The sequence below is a fragment of the Pelophylax lessonae genome, assembly GCF_965119305.1.
Source record: "Pelophylax lessonae genome assembly, chromosome: 4".
Classification (NCBI taxonomy): domain Eukaryota; kingdom Metazoa; phylum Chordata; class Amphibia; order Anura; family Ranidae; genus Pelophylax; species Pelophylax lessonae.
In genome coordinates this window covers 227,730,523-227,752,413 of record NC_138771.1, presented here as the reverse complement: position 1 = coordinate 227,752,413, position 21,891 = coordinate 227,730,523, and the positions used below count along the sequence as shown (strand labels likewise).

The window sequence follows — 21,891 nt, the reverse complement described above, 5'->3', positions numbered from 1 at the left end:
GGAGAGATTTTGGTCCACTCTTATTTACAGATCTTCTTTAAATCCTTAAGGTTTCTTGACTGTCACATGGCAACTCAAAGTTTTAGCTCCCTCAATTCATTTTCTATAGGATTAGGGTCTGGAGACTGGCTAGGCCAATCTATAACCTTAAAGTGCTTCTTTGTTGCCTTGGCAGAATGTTCTGGGTCATTTCCATGCTGTTCTGGCTGAGGGATGAAGGTTTTTTATCCAAGATTTTATAATACATGGTCCTGTCCATTGGCCCTCAATGCGGCAAAGTTTGCCTGTACCTTCAGCACAGAAATAGCCACAAAGCATAATGTTCCCACCTCTGTGCTTATAGTATAACTAAAGCCAAAACTTTTTTTTTTTTTAGAGTCCAGAGGGATTAGAACCCTTTTAAGATTCACCCTCTCTATTTGTCCGGTTTACCTTTATTATAGAAAGTAAAAGAAAATCCCAAATTTTGGGTTGTCCCAAGAAAAGGGAAATCTTCCAATGGGGACACTAGTTCGGGTGATCTGGGGTCCCCAAGAATTTCCCTTAATTTGCAGAGATTTCCTCTCACTTCCTGTTTAGTTATTGGACAGAAGATGAAGGAAAATATCCGCAATGGCACACAGATGGTAAAAAAAAAAATCTGACAATGGTTATAACCCTCCCTTCACTTTACTCTGAAGTTTGCCAATGAACATCTAAATGATTCAGAGAAGGATTGGGAGAAAGTGCTGTGGTCAGATGAGACCAAAATTGAGCTCTTTGGCATTAACTTGACTCGCCAGGTATGGAGCAAGAAAAATGCTGACTATGACCTGAAGAACACCATCCCTACAGTCAAGCACAGAGGTGGAAACATTATGCTTTCGGGCGGTTTATCTGCTAAAGATACAAGCAGACTTTGCCTCATTGAGAGGCCAATGGATGGGGCCATGTATTGTAAAATCTTAGATGGGAACCTTCTTCCCTCAGCCAGTACATTGAAGATGGTCATGGATGGGTCTTCCATAATGACAATGACCCAAAACATACCACCAAGGCAACAAAGGAGTGGTTCAAGAAAAAGCACATTAAGGTCATGGAGTGGCCTAGCCAGTTTTCAGACCTTAATCCTATAGACAATTTAGGGTGGGAGCTGAAACTTTGAGTTGCCAAGCAACAGCCAAGAAGCCTTAAGGATTTAGAGAGTATCTGTTAAGAGTGGACCAAAATCCCTCCAGCGATTTGTGCAAACCTGGTAACCAGCTACAAGAAATGTCTTACCTCTGTGCTTGCCAACAAGGGTTTCTCCACCAAGTACGAAGTCATGTTTTGCTTGGGGATCAAATTACTCACTAAACTGCAAATTAATTTAGAACATTTGTATCATGAGTTTTTTTCTGGATTTTTGGTTGATATTCTGTCTCTATTATTCAAAACACAGCTATGATAAAAATTTTAGACCGTTCAGTGGACAAACTTACAAAATCTGCAGGGGATCAAACATGTATTTTCCCCATTGTAACAGCAATAAATAAATAAAATTACACTATTGTAATGAGATAAGGGGTGCCTCAAAATAAACTGCAAAGTACATGGTACTCATGCCTATAATTGTGGCTTGCCAGATAATTAGTTGCAAACCAAAACTGTGCGTGCACTTGCTGGGAATCTTTGTTGATTCACTCGTGATACACTCATGAGGTTAATTTCACCTGTTCTCAAAGAAATCAGTGTAAGTGGGTAACAGGGAAAATTGTACTACAAAGGCATACAATTGACTGGCCTGGATTGGCATGCAGAGAAGTAGGCCATCTCATAAGGCAAAAAAGTCCTCAATGACGAAGTGAACTTTTGAGAGCATGACCACAGCTATGGATAGTGCAGTCTACCACCAAAGAGGTATAAGGTGATTTCTAGGGGAGGCTGCTATTTATTTTCAGACACGCAATGCTTCTTTACAGTAGCCTTATAAAAAAAAAATTTGGGCAGATAAAAAAAAAAACAAGCTGAAAGGTTCAACATTCTATTTAGTGATCTACAAGGACAGTTTTGTTATTGACAATGTTTTTACACTACAAGAGAGATGCATGGGTAAATGCTTGTTTGCGTCCAAGGAATTTTTGGCCTAATAATGTTTTTTTTTTACCATCCCTCCCTTCAAAAAACAAACAAAAACAAAATGAGTTAGGCCAAAAAATAAAGTAAAAGCAGTTTAAAGCTGAAATGTAAGCAGATATACAGTAAAAGACACAAATTAATCCAGGTCAGGCTAAACTCCAGCTTTTAGTCTTCCACTGTTGTACAGACATCTGTATTCTACTGAAATTGCATATTGTTATTTTTCTGCACACTGAACATTGAACACTGATGATATCCCTGGGGATAAGGTATATAATGAAAATCCAACAGTTTATTTAAAAATGTCATTAGCATGTTGATGAGGGACAGCAAAGAACTAGGGACAAAAAAATATAAGCCCATTACCCACTTGAGTTGAGACTTGGGAACACATGATTTTTAAACATGCTCCCGTTTACTATACTGGCTGGGATTATCTGTACATTTGTAAAGTTGGCTTTCATGAGGAAGTGAGACAGGCACCACTTCCACAATCATCGTAATGTGCATACCCCCCTTCCCCGCATTACCACCCCCCCATTCAACCGCCTATAGGGGGCTATTGGTCCCCGAAGTGATAACAATAAAATTATGTAAAAATAAAAAAAAAAGGTTTGAGACATTTAAAAAGACTGATGACCTGTAGGGACTTTAAACACTTCCGGACTGCCTGCCACATATACAGTGCCTTGTGAAAGTATTCGGCCCCCTTGAACTTTTCAACCTTTTGCCACATTTCAGGCTTCAAACAAAGATATAAAACTGTATTTTTTTGTGAAGAATCAACAAGTGGGACACAATCATGAAGTGGAACAAAATTTATTGGATATTTCAAACTTTGTTAACAAATAAAAAACTGAAAAATTGGACGTGCAAAATTATTCAGCCCCTTTACTTTCAGTGCAGCAAACTCTTTCCAGAAGTTCAGTGAGGATCTCTGAATGATCCGATGTTAAACTAAATGACTAATGATGATAAATAGAATCCACCTGTGTGTAATCAAGTCTCCGTATAAATGCACCTGCACTGTGATAGTCTCAGGAGGTCAGTTTAAAGCGCAGAGAGCATCATGAAGAACAAGGAACACACCAGGCAGGTCCAAGATACTGTTGTGGAGAAGTTTAAAGCCGGATTTGGAAAAAAAAAGATTTCCCAAGCTTTAAACATCCCAAGGAGCACTGTGCAAGCGATAATATTGAAATGGAAGGAGTATCAGACCACTGCAAATCTACGAAGACCTGGCCGTCCCTCTAAACTTTCAGGTCATACAAGGAGAAGACTGATCAGAGATGCAGCCAAGAGGCCCATGATCACTCTGGATGAACTGCAGAGATCTACAGCTGAGGTGGGAGACCAGGGCCATTTTTTTCCACTGGGCATACCCGGCGGTTGCCCGGGGGCCCCACATGGATCGATGGATTGGTGGCATGTCCCACTCCCTGGTGGTCTAGGGTCCCCGTCCCGTTGTCCGCCGGCCCGCCCGGGCCCCCCCCCCCTTATTGCTTCCTCCCCTCCGGAGTCCCGGAGTCCGGCGGCGGCCGTGGGTGGCTCGAGTCTGCACTGCACACACTGGTTGCTAAGGCCAGCCCGATTGGCATCTAGCAACCAGTGACGTGAGCAGCAGAGCAGACCTAGGATGCACAGCGCCACCGCCGCAGCGGAGGATTCGGAGGAGGATCCTCCTCCTCGTCGGCTCTCCTCCTCACTCCTCTCCTCCGGCTCCGTCCGTCTCCAGTCGACCGTAGAAGAAAACTGGCTCTGCCTCCGCCCACCTCCTCCCATGTGCAGCCGTGTAAGGTAAGGTAAGGCTGCCATAGCCTGCCAGTTTTTTTAACTCTCATTCTCATGGCATGATGTGATGATGATGGCAATGTATGATGGGATCTAATCAATGTGACAGTGACACAAGAGACAGAGTCAGACAACTACTACCTGTTCTGGCTGGAGGATATACTACCTACTATATATTGGTCCCTGGCCTATATGTATATAGTAAGGTATATATTATCCTCCAGGTAAGTAGTTGTACTCTCTTGTAGTATATAGTGTTCCCTGTATGTGTATATAGTCTATATACATATTACAGGGAACACTATATACTACAAGAGAGTACAACTACAACCTAGAGAGGATATATACCTTACTATATACATATTACAGGGACCAATATATACTACAAGACAAGAGACAACTACCTGGAGTATATTATATACCTTACTAACTATATACATATTACATGGAACACTATATACTACAAGAGACTCTTGTAGTATATATTGGTCCCTGTAATATGTATATAGTAAGGTATATACTCCAGGTAGTAGTTGTACTCTCTTGTAGTATATAGTGTTCCCTGTAATGTGTATATAGTCTATATACATATTACAGGGAACACTATATACTACAAGAGAGTACAACTACTACCTGGAGTATATACCTTACTATATACATATTACAGGGACCAATATATACTACAAGACAAGAGACAACTACCTGGAGTATATACCTTACTATATAAATATTACAGGGAATCCTATATACTACAAGAGACTCTTGTAGTATATAGTGTTCCCTGTAATATGTATATAGTAAGGTATATACTCCAGGTAGTTGTACTCTCTTGTAGTATATATTGGTCCCTGTAATATGTATATAGTAAGGTATATACTCCAGGTAGTTGTACTCTCTTGTAGTATATATTGGTCCCTGTAATATGTATATAGTAAGGTATATCCTCCAGTTAGTAGTTGTACTCTCTTGTAGTATATAGTGTTTCCTGTAATGTGTATATAGTCTATATAAATATTACAGGGAACACTATATACTACAAGAGAGTACAACTACTACCCGGATGATATACCTTACTATATATTGGTCCCTGTAATATGTATATAGTAAGGTATATCCTCCAGGTAGTAGTTGTACTCTCTTGTAGTATATAGTGTTCCCTGTAATGTGTATATAGACTATATACACATTACAGGGAACACTATATACTACAAGAGAGTACAACTACTACCTGGAGGATATACCTTACTATATACATATTACAGGGACCAATATATACTACAAGAGAGTACAACTACCTGGAGGATATACCTTACTATATACATATTACAGGGAACACTATATACTACAAGAGACTCTTGTAGTATATAGTGTTCCCTGTAATATGTATATAGTAAGGTATAAACTCCAGGTAGTTGTACTCTCTTGTAGTATATTCTCGTGGGTGATTGTGTAGGCAGGGGGCCCCAGTGCACTGCATTGCCCAGGGGCCTATAAGGCTCTTAAGATGGCACTGTGGGAGACTCTGTCCATAGGACAACAATCAGTCGTATACTGCACAAATCTGGTCTTTATGGAAGAGTGGCAAGAAGAAAGCCATTTCTTAAAGATATCCATAAAAAGTGTCATTTAAAGTTTGCCACAAGCCACCTGGGAGACACACCAAACATGTGGACGAAGGTGCTCTGGTCAGATGAAACAAAAATCAAACTTTTTGGCAACAATGCAAAACGTTATGTTTGGCGTAAAAGCAACAAAGCTCATCACTCTGAACACACCATCCCCACTGTCAAACATGGTGGTGGCAGCATCATGGTTTGGGCCTGCTTTTCTTCAGCAGGGACAGGGAAGATGGTTAAAATTGATAGGAAGATGAATGGAGCCCAATACAGGACCATTCTGGAAGAAAACCTGATGGAGTCTGCAAAAGACCTGAGACTGGGACCGAGATTTGTCTTCCAACAAGACAATGATCCAAAACATAAAGCAAAGTCTACAATGGAATGATTCACAAATAAACATATCCAGGTGTTAGAATGGCCAAGTCAAAGCCCAGACCTGAATCCAATGGAGAATCTGTGGAAAGATCTGAAAACTGCTGTTCACAAATGCTCTCCATCCAACCTCACTGAGCTCGAGCTGTTTTGCAAGGAGGAATGGGCAAAAATTTCAGTCTCTCGATGTGCAAAACTGATAGAGACATACCCCAAGCGACTTACAGCTGTAATCGCAGCAAAAGATAGCGCTACAGAGTATTACTTTAAGGGGGCTGAATAATTTTGCACGCCCAATTTTTCAGTTTTTTATTTGTTAAAAAAGTTTGAAATATCCAATAAATTTCGTTCCACTTCATGATTGTGTCCCACTTGTTGATTCTTCACAAAAAAAATTGTTTTATATCTTTATGTTTGAAGCCTGAAATGTGGCAAAAGGTCGAAAAGTTCAAGGGGTCAGAATACTTTCGCAAGGCACTGTATACTGCAACAAGGTGGTCCGGCTGCGCAAAATCACGTACATGTAGGTGATTTTGTGCACAGGATTTCAGGGGCACGTGTGCCGCCGGAGCGCTGCTCCCGCTGTGATTGGACACTGCGGGTCTGCCAGCTGCGATAGCCACTGGGACCTGCCGATCATTCGGTGGAATGACAGAAGGGCGGTCTGCCTATGTAAACAAGGCAGACTGCTGTTCTGTCAGGGAGGAAAAGAGAGATCTTGTGTTTCAGCTAAGATAACACAGATCTCTCTTTTCCTCTAGTTCATCCACTGCCCCCACAGTTAGAAAGCACTCCCTAAGAACACACTTAAACTCCTGATTGCCCCTAGTGTTAACCCCTTCCCTGCCTGTGTCATTTATACAGAAACAGTGCATTTATTTTAGCACTGATCACTGTATTGGTGTCACTGGTCCCCAAAAAGTGTCACTTAGTGTCAGATTTGTCCGCCATAATCCCGCTAAAAATCGCTGATCGCTGCCATTACTAGTAAAAACAAAAAAATGAAAAGTCCATAAATGTATTTCATAGTTTGTAGAAACAAACTTTTGTGCAAACCAATCAATATTCACTTATTGGGATTTTTTTTTACCAAATATATGCAGCAGAATACATCTTCGCCTAAAAGTATGAAAAAAAAAAAGATTTTTTTGAATTTTTTGGGGAGAAATGTTTATAGCAGAAAGTACAAAATAATATATTTTTTTTCAATGTTGTGGATTTTTTTGTATATAGCGCAAAAAATAAAAAAAGCAGAGGTGATGAAATACCACTAAAAGAAAGCTCTATTTGTGGGAAAAAAAAGGACATCAATTTTATTTAGGTACAGCGTCGCACGACCGTGCAATTGTCAGTTAAAGCAACACAGTGCCGTATCACAAAAAATGGCCTGGTCATTAAGGGGATAAAACCTTCCAGAGCTGAAGAGGTTAAAGACGCTGCCAATGGAAAATATAGGGTATTGAAGATTTTTCACTGTTTCACTGGTACACACAATTTTAGGACTTGACAAATCTATTTACTTGGTGCAACCTCATCTTTTATATTTTACCAAAAAAATCAGATAATTTACTACATTTATGTGCCCTAAAATTGAATTAAGCTGTGAAGGTGCAAGTGCAGCCCAGCCCACTCGAGGGCCTCACACTGCTGGTATCATCCACAAGAAACTTTATTGGAGACTGCTCAGACAGAACATGGTTCTGCCATGGTGTTCTGTCTGAGCAGTCTCCAATAAAGTTTATGGATGATACCAGCGGTGTGCAACCCTCCTTTTCATCTGGCATAGAATTGTATGATTCTCATAATAAGTATAAGCAAAGGTCTACAGCACCCCCTTGTTGCATCAGATGTCAAGGGCCCCCCACCATCAGAAGTCAAGATTCCTCCACCTTCCTTTACATCACAGTACACCCCTACTTACCTTGTGCTGCTGCTGGGAAGAAGCTGAGAAGCATGCTGAGACCAGGGGAGGTGGAAATAAGGGGGTGCTGTGGCTGCAAAGAGAGGTGCAGGATCTTGTGAAGGAGTTTGATCATCCTCTCTGCTGCCATCTGCTAAGACTGGGGGGGCAGATATGAGCCTCTCCAGCTGCGAGACAAGGTAGGGGTGGAGACGAGGGGGGTTCTGCAGCTAAAGCTGTGAGGGCCACATGAAATCACCTGTCGGGATGGATTTGGCTGTCCCGCGAGCCTTGTACTTGACACATGTACTCTAGGGTGTTTGCTTTCAGAAAATATAGTTTTGTGGGCTTTAAGTAATATATAGGCCTAAAATTATTATTTTTAAATGTAAACAAAAATGTTTTTAAAATTTCTCGGGACTCAAGTGGTGAAACATTTTTTGGCCTCTCTCACACGGGGCACAGTAAAGCGCAGCCAGACGTGTTTTATTTGCATGGGGGTACACAGGCGTGTCGTGCATCCCCATGCAGAAAGTCCTAATGAGGTCAATTGGGTTGCAACGGTTGCAGAGATACATTCGCTGCTCCCAATTTGACATTAGTTTGGGTGCAGGTGGATGTTTCTGAACACACACAGTGTGAGATAAAAGACATGTACCTGCACTCACACATATGTCAAACTAGGAGCAACAGATTTTAACACACCCCATGTGAATGAGGCCTTAACATGGTTGTGGTAAGATCACTCAAGGGAGACCTAAGGCCTTGCTAAGTTCATGCTGCATAGGAAACTATTGCAATACAATTACCCACAACATTTTTGAAACTGCCTTTCACTGTACCATACGCTCATTTCTTATTTTAAAAACATACATTTTTATTAGGATCAGTTTAAAACCATTCCATACATAAACAGTTAATCTGAAAATAAAATCATATTGCCTCTTGACTGTCTGTCACGTACCCTCTGAAAAGCGATCCACAGTGGGTCACTCTACTTATGTAAACAAGCCCTTCAACACTGGTTAGTTAAGTAAGCCGCTGCACCAAAGAAAGGACCTCAAGACATCTAATAGCAGACTGTTATGTTTCCATACAACAAAATAAAAACAATACATTGAAATAGTTGATCAGTAGCAGAAGAGATATTACATAAGGGAGGTTGCAAGTCAAGATATGTAATATGCCAATGTCTTTTTAAGATTAGTTGTTTGTGTACAGAATAGTTTTAAACTGATCCTAACAAAATGTGCTTTTTGCCTAATAATAGGGGGTGTGCTACAGTATCAAACATGTACTGTTGTAGACTGTGTATATATATATATATATATATATTAATCAGTGCAACTAAAAATAAATAACTATTTTTCAACAAATAATTCAAGCTGCAAAGAATCCAAAAGAAAATTTTGAGAGGATTGCTGCCAGTACTACAAAAAAGTGTACTCATCTCACCTTTAAATGATATCAAAATAAATTTAGTAAAGCGCCATCCTCTATTTGAATTGTTTGTGGATTTTGTTACAATTTGTCATATAATAATTGCACTAACTAAAATTAGTAAACAAATAAACCTACAGAAATATCCCAATAAGTGAAAAAAAAAATGCAATACAATCCTTAGAACGAATGTTCCAAATTCTTGTGCAAACTGCAATTAAATAGTGAACAGATAAATCCACACAATGTTCAAAATGATGAAAACCATCCAATAAAGATGAATAAATCCTTTCAGCGAGTGTTCTTGCCTCCTCTGTGTAGAACGATCAACTTAAATCAAGCAGTTGCTCGTGTTATCCACCAACAGTGCTCTCTAAAAGCCCACCTCCAACTTTGACTCCTGTTTCACCAGAGTCGAGATACGCTGTTCCTTTTTGGGGATATATGGAGATCTGTATGGATGGATGGATATCATTGGATGTTTCACAATGCAGCTCGCATGTAATCGGCCATATAAAACAACACACATACCATCTAGTGCTCTCTGTAGAAACAAATTTATTATTGTAAAATCTAAAAATTGCTCACTCACATAAAGCAGCACTGCAAGTCGTGCCAGCTGTATTAAGCACAATCATATATCCACCAGCTTACCACTGCCTGGTAGGTAATGGTCACGGGATAGCATCAGCTGTAAGCTCCTGATTCCAAACGTGTTGCGTCCTCGTATAGACTTCTCCAGTGAAGAAGTCTATACGAGGACACTATGCGTTGGGAGTCAGGAATAAGTCTATACGAGGACGCAACGCGTTTGGAGTCTGGAGCTAGCAGAAGATGCTATCCCGCGACCGTTACTTACAAGATGGCAGTGACCTGGTGGATATATGATTGTGCTTAACCACTTCCCGCCCGCCCTATAACAGAATGACGGCGGGAATGTGGTTGTGTTATCCTGACCGGACGTCATATGACGGCGGCAGGATAACACAGCTCTGGGCGCCCCCCGGGGGCGCGCAGAGCGGCGATCGGTGATGCGAGGTGTCAGTTTGACACCCTGCACCTCCGATCTTGGTAAAGAGACTACTGACGTAGCTCTTTACCATGTGATCAGCCGTGTCCAATCACAGCTGGTCACATCGTAAACAGGAACAGCCGTTGATCGGCTTTCCTTAGTTTGTGCCTGACAGGCACGAGCAAAGGAGCGCCGATCGGCGGCTCCCCTGACAGGGGGGGGGTCGGCACTGGTAATCAGATCATTGATTACAAGTGCAGACCCTCGGGGGGGATGCCACTAGATCCACCAGGGATGCCCACTATGACCCCAGGGATGCCCACTATGGCCACCAGGGATGGCAATCAGGGCTCAAGGAGCCCCCCATTGCCCTCCCCATCAGTGATGCCCACCAGTGTGCTCCCTATCAGTGCTGCCCACAAATGCCCATCATTGCCATCCTTTAGTGTCGCCCACCAGTGCCCATTATTGCCCACCAGTGCCGCCTATCAGTGCCCATCAGTGCCGCCCATCAGTGCCCACCAGTGCCGCCTATCAGTGCCCGTCAGTGCCACCTATCAGTGCCCGTCAGTGCCACCTATCAGTGTCCATCAATGCCGCCTATCAGTGCCCAGCAGTGCCGCCTATCAGTGCCCACCAATGCTGCATATCTGTGCTACCTATCAGTGCCACATATCAGTGCCCATCAGTGCCGCATATCAGTGCCACCCTATCAGTGCCTGTCAGTGCAGTCTCATCAGTGCAGGAAAAAACGTATTTATTTACAAGATTGTATAACAAACAAAAAAACTTTTTTTTTTCAAACTTTTCGGTCTTTTTTTATTTGTTTAGCAAAAAGTAAAAATTGCACAGGTGATCAAATACCACCAAAATAAAGCTCTATTTGTGGGGGGAAAATGACATAAATTTGGTGTAGGTACAGTGTTGCATGACCGCGCAATTGTCATTGAAAATGCAACAGCGCTAAAAGGGGAAAATTGGCCTGGGCAGGAAGGGAGGGTAGTGCCCTGTATTAAAGTGGTTAATACAGCTGGCACGGCTTGCAGTGTTGCTTTATGTGAGTGAACTATTTTTAAATTTTACAATAATACATTTGTTTTTATGGAGAGCACTAGATGTGTTTTGTTTTATATGGCCGGTTATATGCGAGCACCGCATTAAAGAGAGAGCTGGGCTGTGAAATGTCCAAGGATATCCATCCATCCGTACAGATTTCCACATATCCCCAAAGGGAAACAGCGTATCTTGACTCGCTGGTGAAAAAGGAGTCAAAGTTGAAGATGAGCTGCTAGAGAGCACTGTTGGTGGATTACACGAGCACCTGTTTGATTTAAGTTGTTTGTTATAAACAGAGGTGGCAAGAACACTGGTTATAAGGATTTATTCATCACTATTGGATGGTTTTCATTGTTTTGGACATTGTGTAGATTTAGCTCTTCACTATTTTATTGCACAGTTTGCACAAGAATTTCGAACATACGTTAGAAATTTGTTTGCATTTTTTATCTTTTTTCCCTTATTGAGATATTTGTGTATGTTTATTTATTCACTGATATTGTTTGTGGATTTTGTCACATAATGATTGAACTAACAATTCAAATAGAGGATTGCGCTTAAGTTTATATTGATATTTTACTGTTGAAGGTTTGCAAATGTGGTACCCTGGCCAGCCAGATTTTTTCCTTTAAATAATAGTGTAATAGAATATGCATGAACAAGAGACATGGTAGAAAGTAGATGACTAGCATATACATTCATCTTCATTTAGTGTCAAACAATAAATGCATCTTAGCCATCCTCTGTATGCAACATTTCTTTATGATGCAATATAAATAATCCTTTCTATTAATTACAACTGGTCATGTGCACGAAAGCATCAGAATGATGAGCTGTGTGTGTTGCCTAGGGACCATATAGTTCCCTGACTGTTGATTGTATAACTTGCTCTAAAATCACAGAGGGAATGATTAGTTGCTATTGGCTGCATGTTAGCTTACCAAGAAGATATAAAAAAAAAATGAATGCAAGTTTGTAATTGAATACTATATTTTTAAACTGAAAGAAGTGTACATATTTGAATTTGACTTGGTCCATGACATGATCCCCATGATTAAGCTCCAAGGGGTGGAGCGAAACATGTTGGGGGCATGGCCTGGTTGGAGTCCAGGCTGAGGTTGCCACTAACACATTGATCGGAGGAAATTGTTCAGATATGTGTCTAAAGGGAGACCTTTCTCATGAATTTGACTTGATGTCACCCTTTTGCAGTCCCTTGCACAGCAGAGCTCAAAAGTGAGAGGAAAAAAATAGCACAAGGGGCCAAACCACTTCATGTGCTAACAAGGAACATGCTGAAAGTAGGAGAAAGCAAAGTGACAGAGATAAACTCATCACTGTGCTGCTGCTTCTTCATTGCCCAGTCACAGGCTTAGGGTGGGTCCATGAAAGCCTGGGCTTAGAGGAAGTGGGTTGAAGATGTTGGCTGCAGTTTAACCTGAACGACTGAAAAGAGGAAAAGCAGGGAGAAATGGCAGGCTTTACTCTTTATTGTATCCAAATATTTCACTGGTTTAAGCCCCGGTTCACACTTGTGCGTGTGCGGGGTTCGCATGTAATGTCGGAGCGCACTGCTCCGACATTACATGCGATCAGCTGTGCGGTGCGAGTTTAGCCATACAAACTGTATGGCTAAATTCGCATCGCTCCCGCAGCAAACACGCACAGGAGGCATTTTTGCAGCCGCATCAGGATCGGATCGCACAGCGGTTCACACTTGTGCGATCCGATCCTGTGCGAACTGCACGATCGCACTGCGATATGCGATCAAACTGGGGGTGTCATTAAGATTACATTGACACCCCCAGCGTATCGCATATGGCAGTGTGAACTGCCGGGGGTGCGTGTGCGATGCGGGAACAGGCTGCGAGTTCGCAGCCTTCCCGCATCGCATCAGTGTGAACCGGACCTTACAGATATGAGATTTTACAGTTTATGTATGATCAGGGATTTTTACCTGAGAAAATAGGTGCAGGAACTCAACCAAGACCCCCCCCCCCCCCAACACACACCCTCCAAACCGCATCAAATAGTGTCTGTGGTCAAATTTCACTAACAGTGGGAGGATCTTAAAGGGGCTCTAAATGCCAAGAGTGCATTAGATACCAAGTGCAAAATTGGGGGGGCTTACACACAGAGTGCAGAGTTCAGGTGTGTGCAACATGCATGCAGAATTTGGGGGTGCATTATGTACATAGTGTAGAGTTCAGGAGTGCACTGCATACAGACTTCAGTCTTCTTCCACGGCTGCATCCCCTATCCACATCTCACTTTCACCCCTCTTCAACTCTGACCTCTGCATGCAACCCCATCTCCACTGCCCCATCTTCCCCCCCCCCCCCTTCTCCTTAAAAGCTCCACCATCTTCCACATCCACATTTTACTTTTGTTTCTTTATTAAGCTGAAGCACTCAGCCGGCTCTATTACCTCCCCATACACTGTAGGGGGTTCCACCATTCTCACTTGCAGGGAGATCCTCCAGTAGGGGTGTAGGCATCTGCAGTGCAACCCGGGCAACTGCATCTCCTTTGTCCCCATCCTGCACTCAATAGGAGCTTTTCAGGAGATCAGATTTGTGGGAGCTGTTGGGAGACAAGCTGTCACTTGTAAATACAGAAGCCAGACTTTGTTTTACAAGTGATAGTGGTGAGCAGGGAGCAGAGAGCCTGAGCCAGAGGTGGTGGAACTGAGTTCCACCAAGTTCCATCTGAAAACAAGCCCTGTGTATGATACATTGATCATTAGATCGAAAGTGCATTTCCAACATAATGGTCTAAACATGCTCTTTCAAAGTCTAAATAACATTTTTCATGTAAAACTCCAGGAATTGCTTTGTTTTCTTTCAGCATGCAGGGTTGCTGTTAGAAATCACAGGGCCCCTTACAGCCTACCCAACAGCCGCCCCCCCCCCCCCAAAAAAAAAAAAAAAATATCAAACTGATATTTTCACTAAAAATACACAAAAAACATTAATTAGGGGACACAAACACAGCATAACTTACACAAATCCCTGCTAAATCTCAAAACTCAATCAATCATAAATCAGCTTTTTATTGTGCGGCTGGAGCTGTGTGCAGGCAGCCTATATTACACACTATGCAGACACAGCAGCCCTACAAACACATCTACAGGTTTTCATTTCAAAGGCTTGTGGGTGCAGGTGCTTGGCACCAAACACACTGTACATTTGGGGGCCACTAACCTGCACAGCTGTCAAATTAGGAGCTGCTGCAGTGTTCATACAGCTACTGCATCTATATAGAGTAACAGGCAGCTCCAGTCGCACAAGCAGAATGCCCATTGACACTGTATGGGCCACAGAACCTGTGTGAATGAGTCCTTCGTTTTTTTAAAATGTTTACTTTTTTTTTTTAAATGCTGTTGGGGGAAGGGGGGCATTGGTGACATATCAGGGGTCTTAACAGACCCCCGATGTCTCACTTTTGAGACAGAATACGTGATTGGGAATATGGTCCTCAATCTCTATTTCTGCAGCCTCAGCTATACATAAAAAATTAACAGGAAGAGCTCTGCACAGAGGCCCACTGTTCATTCACATACTGAAGCATAGTAAACACAGTTTACTGTGCTTCAGTTATAAAAGAGCACTAGGATGTGGCATCCTTTAATACTAATGATGCACCCACAATACTACCCTGTGATGGTGAAAGTTTCACTTAATAAATGAACACTGAGTGATTGGTACTGTTCACTCACTGTGTTCTTTCAGAAAAGAAGGGGCCCCTGCTCTTCATCCTGACACAGATTCCCTGCAGCAGCACTGGGGGTGGGCAGGCAGCAGAGGGAAGGAGTAGTAGTTAGAAGTTAAAAAAAGGGGAGGAGAAACTGGCATTCAGCAGCTGCAAGGGGATCCAGTAAATACACTCCATCACCCACCCGATCACCCCTTCCTGTACAGAATCCCCTTCCCCCTGCTTGTCAAGCTGCCCAGACCCCATACAAGAGGACTGGCTGTACCCCCTTATCAGTGGCCCCGACTGCATGGCATACTTTTGTTTAGCCCACACCACAGCAATGCAGTGGTGTGAATATTTTCAGTCTTGCAGTGGAACTGTGCTGGACAAGGCTGCCAAGCACACTCCCACCACACCTTTTGTGAGCAAGCCCTTAGTTTTATTCATCCCAAACACTACTCAAAGTGCTGAACTTCCTGTGCTAGGACTGACAGTTCTTTCTCCCATACAGTGAAGGATATCATCGCTCACTCAAACTTCCTCTCCCCTTGTCCATTCACAAAATGACTTGTATTTTTTTTTTCTGTGAATGGACAAGGGAAAAGGAGGGGGAGAATAAGGTCAGGCTCTCCCCTAATCCAAAGAACATGTTTTTAGTTATCTAGTGATTTATAACTTATCCATGTCCTTTCAAACTGCTCTTGTTTCTTGTTAAGCATTCACAAACCTCATGGATATTGAATGTTTTGCAATTGCTATTTTGTTAGCTACAAGTTATATTTTGTCTAGCAATATCTGGAGTTTAGTCATTAGGCCCCTTACTGTTTATTTGGTTAATAGAGAAGATCGTAGGTCCATATCCAGAATTGTTGTACATTATGGCACACACATCAAATGTGGTATATAGTATCCAGTAATCCACAGTATCTAAAGCACATAGGTGATGCCTGAGGTATAGGTTTAGCAAATGTTTCATGACCTCAGAGCTTTATAACTGGCTTAGACTAGAGAGGTGTTAAGGGATACCTCTGATAGATTGCATATTACCACTTTCCATTCTGGAGTGTCCTAAGATTTATTCAAGATTTGCTAACATAGCATGTTTAGCAGCTTTTGAGAATTGTGTACAGCACTAAATTTCTTGTCTTGCAAGTCAATTCAAATAGTGTCAAGTCATGAGAGTGTTTTATTTGTTTGAGTAAAGATTGTAAGAAGGGGGGTATCTGTGAATATATAAATATCTCTGAGTGAGCGGAGATTGATTAATGAAATGGTTTAGGCTTTTGCTCCCCTTACTTGTGAGGGCTCCTAATATTTTTTATTTTTGGCTAGAGTTTTGATTTTGGACACACAGTAGTGAGAATCTCACTAGGAATCTACATTTGAATATGTACAAAAATGTATATGTTCAGTTTATATGTTACCCTAATAAGTAAACTAATTTGAATCACTGACATTTACTTTATGTGACATTCAAATTCATGAAAACTAAAGCATGAACAAAAACAGGCACTTGTAACATACCCAACTAGCAAGCGATCACCTTACACTAATGTATAAAATATTTGAAACTTAGAAAGTTGTTCGCAATGACAAAAATGCTAGAAGCTAAATCATTACACACAAAAAAAAGACTGATTAAAGTCTGATGAAAACTTTACATGAACAAGCATTGCATGTATCCAGAAGCATATTATTAAAGAAGAGTCTTAAAAAGGGAGATTACATCATCTGTGCCCAGATGTTCCTGATTAGAAAACATACTGCAAAGGCACCTTAAAAGGCTTTTCACAAATTTATCTTTAAACCCTTTAAGACATTACCCCACCCTTACAGTTCCAATTTTTTTAATGTATGCGACTGGTTTACAGTTAAATATGCATTCAAGACGGCCAAAATTATAGGCAGTCTTTCATTTTAGCTATGAATGGACTTTCTTCGGGACTCTAGTGAAAATATTAGCTTGCCAAAGTTCCCTGCTCTGCAACTGGCATTGTATAGTTTCATACCCCTGGCTAAAAATGCAGCAGGGAGAGTGAGACCACCTTGCATTGCTTGCAGAAAATTCATGTTCTTGCTCCTGTAAGATATAAGAAGCCAGTAGGTGTACATGAAACACAAAAAATCAACATATATACTGCACTGCCTGAAAATCAAGTGCTATTTAAAGGGGTCTTATTAAAAAGCCAAATCCTCCATGAGAACCGCCTAATTATAAAGCTGACCTGGGCTATATCTAAAATGGAAATAAGACAACAAAACTTTCCATGTTTTTTTTTTTTGCTGATAATTTATACCACACTATACTGAGAACAACCCATTCGATATTGTGAATAGTGAAGGAATCTCTGCTAAGAAATCATTATATTTTTCTCCAATTTTGCTGCATCTCCCCCCCCCCCCCCCTACTTTTTACCATTCTGTTCACTGGTAAAATCTACAGGAAAGTTTCTAACCTGGAAGATTTAGAATCAAAATGGACAAAAAAAAACAGTGATTTCTTTATAAACCATCTTAGATGCAATTACAAAAGGATCATATATTTTTCTGAAACTCATGTTACTGATTCAAATAAACCATTTATAAAATCTAGTAACTTTTTTTCATTCAGCTGTCGTGTGCACTCTATAGCAGTGGTTCTCAATTCCGGTCCTCGGGACCCACTAACAGGCCAGATTTTAAGTATTACCTTGGGGGATGCAGACTAGAATACTGCAATCACTGAGCAGCAAATGAGATCACCTGTGATGTAATTTAGTTATCTTGCAAACCTGGCCTGTTGGTGGGTCCCGAGGACCGGAATTGAGAACCACTGCTCTATAGGAGCCAGACCCAATAAGGGTTTCCTGGAACTCAAAGGTTGCTATAGGTTGCTAGGGGTTCCTTGAACTGTGGCTGATTGACCTTCCATTTGATGGTGTGTACATAGTTCCTGCTTCAATGTCACATGAAAGAGCCAGAAGCATGAAGCCAATGATCTTTTCGGCTGTCTGTAAGGGTGGCATTCTGACCATCACTGTAAGGAGAGTATTCATCCCACCAACTGCATTTTTTCCACCGACACTTATTGGCTAATTGGTTTTAGCAGCAGGGGATCCCCTGGACCTGAACTTTATTTACAGGGTTCCTTGGGGGTAAAAAGATTGCCCTATAGAATGCAACTTGTGAAGAAACTACACCAGAGAGTTTACGCAGCCTGAAATAGTTAAGATAAATGCTGAGAAATAAGTGAAGAAATTAATCTTGCTTATATGGATGATGTATAGGATGGTATTTGTGCCCTACATGCAAGAATAGCCAAATTTTATTTTTTGATGTATCATCCAATCCGATTACATCTGGCAACCAGTGACAATGCTCCTGTGACTCAGCTTTGAATCATCTATGCAGGATTTGTGTAGCTAAAATATTATTTAGTGCATGCAATACATTGTCTCTTATTAAAAGTAATGATGAAGTGTTGAGTATATTTCTACAAAGCTATAAGCAAAATAAAGATAGAAACAAACATCCATGCAACATAAGTTACAGCTACTAAAACAATGCATACTTTACAAGGTGTACAGATACTGCTCTTTCATTGATTTTTTTTTACAGTGCAAGGAAAAGGATGAATTCACTAACATAGCCTGCATGTCTAATGTACAGTTACAGTGTACAGTCAAGCTCAACAATATAAATAAGATGAAAAGAAAATCATTATTTCAAGTAAACATTAAATTACCATAGCTCACAAATGACATGCACAGCTGATAAGAAAGCAATGTGTTATTTTAAAGTTACATTATATGCCGAGGCATCTCCTGTAGTTCACAGTAAAAAAATGAGTAAGTACATCAATAGACAGATTAAACTTTACTGCCACATTTGCATGACTGTGTCTGTTTAAAATTCAAGCAACATACAACAAAGGAACGAGTCGAGAGGAAAAATATAGTTCCACAAGCTATAGCATATAATTGCCTCTATTTATGCTGATGCATTAACCAAAAAAAGTGTCAGCCAGTAACCAATAATTCCTTTACTTAGCACCAGAGCTAAAGACTTACCACCATGAAGTAGTTGCTTCAGGTGTCACAAGCAGCAAGATGACAGGAGCAAGAAAACAGACGTCCGAGAACAAGGTGTTCATATTAAAAGAAAAACCTTCACAGCATATCAATGTTAGCACAGAAAATCCCATGAGAAATTAAAAAAGACTGCTAGGTTAGCATTAAAAAGCAACCAAAAGACTTCATAATACTCTGTGCATCTGATGCCTACAATGCTTCCTGGGAGTCTGATCAGCTACTGTGATATTAAAATTAAAAACTACGGCAAAAAAAGGACTTGGAACATTCTCAAATGACTTCAGCTCTGTCTCAGAATCAAATGGTTAGCGGGAAAGAAAATAAGAGGTGAGCTTATTTCATCTCTCCTGTGCAGTGAAAGGACTGTTCTGGAGCTGATGGACGTTGCATAAAGAATGGGTGGGTTTATTACACTGATGGATGGAATGATGTCAAAAGACAAGATGGGTTAGGGAAGGGAGGGCTGAGAGGAACACCTTTGATTGACAATTAAACCCTGAGGTCACGACTGAGCAACATAAAACCCAAACAGTATCCGATCAAATGTAAGTATATAATAATATATTAATACAATCCATGTGTCCTCCTCCTATAAACTGTAGTTCAGAACTCGTATGTACGTAGAACTACATTTCCAATGATAACATTCCTTCTAATGTCAAGTTATACTAAAGTAGAAAAACTACTTGTGATTCTGTAAAACAGTATTATAATTAAGTACACTTGTCTGTATATGGGACTGTTGGGCCAAATAGAGGTTAATTAAATTATCGCTGGTAACATTGATAGGGCTTCAGATCATTTTTATGCACAGTACCCACTTTTCAGTGACATGAAGAACATCATTTACAGATGATTTCACACTTGCCTTGAAACTACGAATAGCTTTTGTATCCTTAGCCTATAAAGTATACATTGCGTAAGTGCAAAATATTAGGGGTGACAAAAATCATGCAACAGTTCAATTTTATTTCACGGCTAAGTTACCCACAGAAGCACTCAAGTTTACAAACTAGCTCAATTTTAAATGTGCGGTCCTTAGAAATCAGTCCTATAATACAAAAACATTATTACAAACAGTAAATTTATAATATTAAAAAAAAAAAAAAACTACTAGAAAGTAGACAACAATACTAAAAGTTCATGTATGCTATTAAAAACACAGTAACATTTTAAGTCTATGCAATCAGATAAAGACCTATGTGAAAGTGAAAGGTGAAATCCAAGGTTAAACATCTCAATAGTATAAACACACATTAGTGGACATCAGTATTGTGTACGGTTTTCTGACACGTAAATCTCCTGATTCATGATATATCCTATAACAGTACATAAATTAGTGGCAACAACTATCACTGCCTTAAACATTCTACATGATTACATACAAGAGTTTAGAAGAAAAAAAAAAAAAAAAAAACAAGGTTTAAGTGATGCCATTTACTGGCTAACTAAACGGATTTAGTTCAACAACTTTTAATGCCCTCCAGACAACTACTTTGAGTTCAATTCTCTACTCTGATGAAGGAAGCTGAAAAAGTATGACAGGCTGCACATAACACAACCACCTTTACCAATAAATAACACAACCACTCTTCTTAGTATCAAACATAGTACACTTAACTGAACATACAGTTCAGATTTAAAACCAATACAAAAACACATCACAACATAAGCACTGAAAAACATTACATTTAAACAATACCAGTTTCATTCAAAACACAACTTAAGTTCTGCAAAACATTACACCAAACAATATCAGTTTAATTCAACTACATACCCAATCAAAACCAACTTAAAAAACTACATAGTGATACAAACAAGTCATCAGCAAAAAAAAAAAGCCTGTCGTTTTCTCGAAGGTCAGTGACATAATACACTATTCACCCAAGAATAGATGACTATGACCTTTAATAAGTTCAATGGCAAAGTTGGAAATCAGCACAAACCTGGTGGTCGTCCCGTTTTCCCATATCCACATAATATCTCATCTTCTCCAGAGTGCTGCACTGGCTTTACCGGAATGTTAAACTTTCTAGGGAGAATTCTAAAATGTATTTACGAATTGTAAATAGACAGCAATTTGGGCAAATGACCTGTTGATTGTAGGTCCATACAGGCTTCTAGCAATGCATAAGCACATTAGAAGTTAATTTGCTGGTACTGCACTAAATTTTGCACTGGCTTGTTATTTTAACATCTTCCAATATTACATCTAATGTCTACATTTGGCTATGAATCTCACTTGTGGGGATATTAACTAGTATTTAAATAAAAAGCAGTAAATACACAAAGTTAAAGCAGCTTACAATGTAAATCGATAGCTTTGCATGAAAAATTTAAAGGGATTTTCTCCATTTTTAATACTGTGGTAAATCCGATAAGCATTTACATCAGAAATATTCCAATACAAAACTCGCACTAATAATATTTAGACATAACAGTCACGCAAAGCTTGTTTCAATGCAACTAGGTAAAGCAAACAATGTGCTCAGTGAAACAGAATTTTTTCCAGATAGGCCATTAATGTTTATAAATCTCAGATGAAAAAGTTCAAGAAGAATGCTGAACCAATTCATGCAAACATAAGATAGGAACTGGTACTGTATACCCGGGTAAAATACCAATTTTTACTCTGCGAGAAATCATCTATGCAGACTACTCTACAAGCATTAGCATTGTATGCAAGTTGTACATACTTGTGTTCTATGTGGGCAGTTCAAAGTTTCAAAAACACAAAAGAAGAGAGCGTAAAGCCGCTCTAATGTTACTCGGCTTTAATATGGTAAAGTTAAAAACACTACAATGGTGAAGACAGATAAAGCATAAGGATTCCCCTGT

At 40.3% G+C, this 21,891-nt stretch overlaps 1 protein-coding gene across 1 annotated transcript in view; it reads right to left on the bottom strand.

The window, feature by feature from the left end:
- WNT2 (Wnt family member 2) overlaps positions 1–19,404 on the bottom strand; it is a 201,382-nt gene extending 181,978 nt beyond the window's left edge. Inside the window, exon 1 of the mRNA XM_082255309.1 lies at positions 19,033–19,404. Coding sequence (XP_082111435.1) covers positions 19,033–19,166 — 134 coding nt within the window. The 5' untranslated portion in view covers positions 19,167–19,404. The remainder of the gene's footprint in view (positions 1–19,032) is intronic.
- Between the last annotated feature and the right edge of the window lie 2,487 nt (positions 19,405–21,891).